Source organism: Sinocyclocheilus anshuiensis, unplaced genomic scaffold (assembly GCF_001515605.1).
Source record: "Sinocyclocheilus anshuiensis isolate Anshui unplaced genomic scaffold, SAMN03320099.WGS_v1.1 scaffold55, whole genome shotgun sequence".
NCBI lineage: Eukaryota > Metazoa > Chordata > Actinopteri > Cypriniformes > Cyprinidae > Sinocyclocheilus > Sinocyclocheilus anshuiensis.
Genome location: NW_015549647.1, coordinates 1055644 through 1060436, shown reverse-complemented (window position 1 = coordinate 1060436; position 4793 = coordinate 1055644). Strand labels below are relative to the sequence as shown.

Genomic DNA, 4793 nt, shown 5'->3' with positions numbered 1-4793 from the left:
TTACCTTTCTTCCCCTTGGAATCTATTTGTATGTGTGTGCTGTGTCTGATAACCAATTAGCAGCTACATCTGTGAGCACTGATGCGGTTGGTCCTATAGCATAGAAATACAGCTCAAGCTAACAGTAATCAATTCATACCCTCTAATCACATTTTCTTCAGCTCAGTGAAAATGCAGTGAATCTGCAGTTTTCATGCTGTTACAATCACATATTGCGTGCATGCCTGCATGTGCCTGTTTTGTTGTCAGATGAATGTCTGAGAACATGATAAGTGTGGATAAGTCGAGTCAGGCATGGTTCATGTTGCTTTGACTCATGTATGTCTTGCCGAATGCTGCCAGGTCTGGTCTGTTATCCTCTGGGCATATATGGAGGGATTAGAAATATTACAGCTGGGTTTTATAAATCAATACCAGACTCAGAGATGAAGTGCTCACCAGTAAATATATTAGACAGTGGAGATGTAGCAAATATATCTGGTCTAAGAGCGTTCTCTCTTTCTCTCTCTAAGAATTTGTAAGTGTGCCTGTATGGCAATTACTGTATGGTCCTAGTTAGACACTTTTCAGTGCCAGACAACACTTTCATCTTATAAACTAGCAATATGTATAACTATGTCTGAAGTTTTTTGTTATTCAGTGTAATGAGTTCAAATAGTGGGTTACAAAATCCTGAAACCACATCGGGGATTCATAACCTAAAAAGTATACATGTAGAAAAGAAAATAAAATAATTTTTTTATTATTTTTTTCATGTTGCCAAAGGGGAAAAAAAAATAAAAATAAAAAAAAATATATATATATATGATATAATATATTTATTATTATCTATTACAAAAGTTTCATAATAATATTTTTAATTTTATTTATTTAGTTAGTTTGTTAGTTAGTTATTGTCATTTTAATTTTAGTTAAAGTTTTAGTCCTTTTTTTAAATATTTCTATTTAGCTTTATTTATTTCAGTTTGAGTAATTTTATTTTATTTAATTTAGTTGCCACGGAAACATTTCTAATTTTAAAAAATATTTTTAACAATATTTAGGCCTATATTTTATTTTATTTCAGCTTTATTTTAATTAACAACACCTATTTTCAAATATTTTTTTTTTTGTTAACATCTTAATATTAATATTTGATTTATATTAATATTATCTTAATATTTTTGAGTTTTTTTTTTTTTTACTTCAAAACAAAAACATAATGATTCCACATCTAAATATATAGGATTAATCATTCAAAATTATTAGTTTTGAGAGATTTACACATCCACATTGGTCACCATGCAACAAAGGGTTAAATGACAAAAATGCTAAATAGTAACATTTCCACTAGTGGAGACTTATTGACTGCAAACTTATCCATAAAGATGAATATAAGCATACAAACTGGCAAACTCATTTTTGCTAAAAAATAATATAATTAATCTGAGACTACACAGGCAAACAGATGGCAACACTGAAGTTCATCCAGATAGATAAATATCTCAGACTGCATGTACAAGAGAGGGAGAGACGATGCTCATTCTCCCAGCCAGGATAGAATCAGTCTCCAGTAATGGGGTGTCTGGCAGAACTGTGCATTTACATAAATAAATGGACAGATAAACTGCACACGCAATGCAAAGTAAACTGAAAGATACGGTTGGTGAAATAATGTTTGAAGGAATGAAGAGTCTGTGTGCATCTATCTATTCATATCTGTACTCTTATAGGAACATCTTATAGGAATATTGATGGACAGTCTGATTCATTTCCACAAAATTGATTCATTTGAACAGTTCATTTCATTTAACCGATTCAGTGGTTCTCTTTGTCATCACATGGTCTCTGACGTGATGTGGCATAGGTTACATGCTCTAAAACAATTCAATAAAGCTTTCCCAGCCATGATAACCATGAAAAAAAAAGATATATATATTAAATAATACTAAAATTCATTTATACCTCTTGACTAAAACTGTTTTGCATGTATTGATAAAATCATATTTATTTGCAGGGACGTGTACACACACTTCCAACATACATCTATGTTCATACAACAACAAAAGTGAATTTTGCATCCAATGACCCCTTTAAGTTTAGGTATTGGGTAATATGCAATTAAGGATGTAGAATATGTGATTTATAAGTACTAATAAACAGCCAATATGCTAGTAATATGCATGCTAATAAGCAACTAGTTAATAGAATTGGTCCCTATACTAAAGTGTTACCGCATTTTGTTTTATTGATCACACTAAGGCTATTGTTGGTTAATTTTGAAAAAAAGGGCAGGGGCTTGAGCCCCCAAAGCACCCCCCTCTCCACGTGCCTGTTTATTTGATGTTCAGCTATTGAATTCAATTATGTTCATCATTTAAATCCTCGATTCACTCCAAATGTTTTTACTATCAGCCCACTCATGGTTTCTCAGTTAATAACGAGTCGTGAACAAATCATCTGACCTGTTTTGTGGACTGGTTTAGATGATTCATTAAAAAACTTCTGACACAAAAGAACAATTTGTAGCATGGCTAAACAGGACAAATGCATGATAGCCAAAACAATGGCAAAATATGTTTTTAAATGATAGTCTGTTGACTCAAAGTTATTTGTTTTTTCAGTAGTTCATGTGGAGGAGAATCACACTGTTCTTGTTGTATTAAACAACCTGCAGCTGGAGCTGAATGTGTCATTTTATTTGGCAAATAGATGTTCAAATCATCAGTAAGGTGCAGGAGGCACAGTAACCCACTCTCTGTATAGACGGATATGTGTCTCCAACCCACATCAGTTTTAATCCAGTCTGTGCATCAGACGGCCGTTCCTATGACAACCCCTGCCAGGTGAAAGAGGTGTCGTGTCAGAAGCAGGAGAGGATTGAGGTCAAATACCTCGGACATTGTAAGGGTCAGTCTCAACTCTCGATCTATTTAACACAAATGTGTTCACCTCTGCTCCAGCCTGACAGTCTAATCACATTCATTCTGCTCACGATCTGAGGTTATGAGGAAATTTTCCCCTCACTCACCATCTCTGTCTCACACATACACATGCACAAAATCTTACCATGTTCTGCTGATGGTTTTGATTACGTATAACTATATACTGTAGCCAAGTGAACAGTGCAACATTAATGTCGGTAGATTCAAATAATCACAACATACAATTTTTAAATTACATATCTGTATTTTTTTTTTGACAGTTTGACCTAGCCGCAGTCATAGTCATAAATTAAGAGCTCATGATCATAATTTCTGTATCCAATGTTTTTGCCCACATCCATCCAACCCCATACAGCACTTTTTGATGCATTTTTAGCTCAATTTGAATGAAGAAATCTAAAAGAGCCGTGTTGCCACTGAGCATTTGATGTAAAAAAAGAATGAGACATTACCATTCAAATGTTTAGGGTTAAGAATTTGATACGTTTATTCAGAAAGGACACATTAAAATGATAAAAATTGACAGTAAAGTTACATTGTTACTAAAAAAAATCATATTTCAAATAATCACTGTTCTTTTGAACTTTCTATTCATCAAAGAATCCTGAAAAAATGTATCAGTTTCCAAAAATATTAAGCAGCACGGCTATTTTCAACACTGATAATAAGAAATGTTTCTTGAGCAGCAAATCAGCATATTAGAATGATTTCTGAAGGATCATGTGACACTGAAGACTGGAGTAATGATGCTGAAAATTCAGCTTTGCATCACAGGAATAAATTGGATTTTATTATATATTAAAATAGAAAACAGTTATTTTAAATTGCAATAATATTTCATAATATTACTGTTTTTACTGTATTTTTTCCAAATAAATGCAGCCTTGGTGAGCATAATACTTCTTTAATGAATATTAAAATAAAAATCTTACAGACCCCAAACTTTTGAACAGTAGTGTAGGTCAGTGTGTTTTTTGTTTCTTTTTAAAACACATTAAAAAATGTAAATACATTACGTTTCCCATTTAAGGAAAGAAAGCAAAATAATAACATTTTAGCTGCAGCAGTACTGCAGATATTGAACATTTTAATTAAATTCCAATATAATTAGATTGCAGAAATACTTTACTTTTTGTTAAAAGTCCCTTTGGGATTTCATTTATAAATAAATTTGCCATTAAAGTTTTCTTAAAGAAATGTTTTCCTTCATTTATCTGTAAATGAGAGTCAGGCTGCATTTTCAAGTACTTCTGATTTCAAATTCACTAAAAGTGTTAATTGCATTAAATGAAACGGCAGCAAACCTAAATGTTAACAGCTCTAAAAGCAAAGTGTCGCTCCTTTCCTGTGATAAACAAAGCGGTGTGAAGGAGCATACTGAAACCAGTTAGTCTCTGGAGAACTAGCCTGCTTTATGTGTTCTAAACAGGCCACCGTACCCTGATACCTCCCTGTGTGTGTGACAGTTTGACTGAGTGCTGTGACCTGCTTCATAGACAGTGTCAGAGAGTTTGAGAGTGAGAGAGATAGATAAGAAAAGAAAGAAAGAAAGAAAGATTGTGATTAATTGAGTAAACAGAGGAGGGTGTGGTGTCACTGCTGTAGCATTGATCCCTCCATTGACTTACATGGATACCCTTCAAATGCGCTCTTACACACACACACACTTACATTCTCGTCACCGTTAAGAGATGAAATGCTGCACTCTGTCCTAAATGGTCTTTTAAAGGGCTAGTTAATCCAAAAATGACGATTCTGTCATCATTTACCCACCCTCATTGTGCAAAATCCATATCATTTTAGAACGGTCTGTGAGGAACAGACAGAAACTGAAGACCAAATTGTTTGCTGAAACGGTTTTCTTTTCCC

The 4793-nt window shown here is 33.4% G+C and overlaps 1 protein-coding gene across 1 annotated transcript in view; it reads left to right on the top strand.

Annotated features, from left to right (window-relative positions):
• The window catches only part of LOC107659984 (tomoregulin-2-like), a 59730-nt gene that overhangs the window by 44847 nt on the left and 10090 nt on the right, over window positions 1–4793 (top strand). Inside the window, exon 7 of the mRNA XM_016449121.1 lies at window positions 2746–2889. Within this exon, the coding sequence (XP_016304607.1) occupies window positions 2746–2889 (144 nt within the window). The remainder of the gene's footprint in view (window positions 1–2745; window positions 2890–4793) is intronic.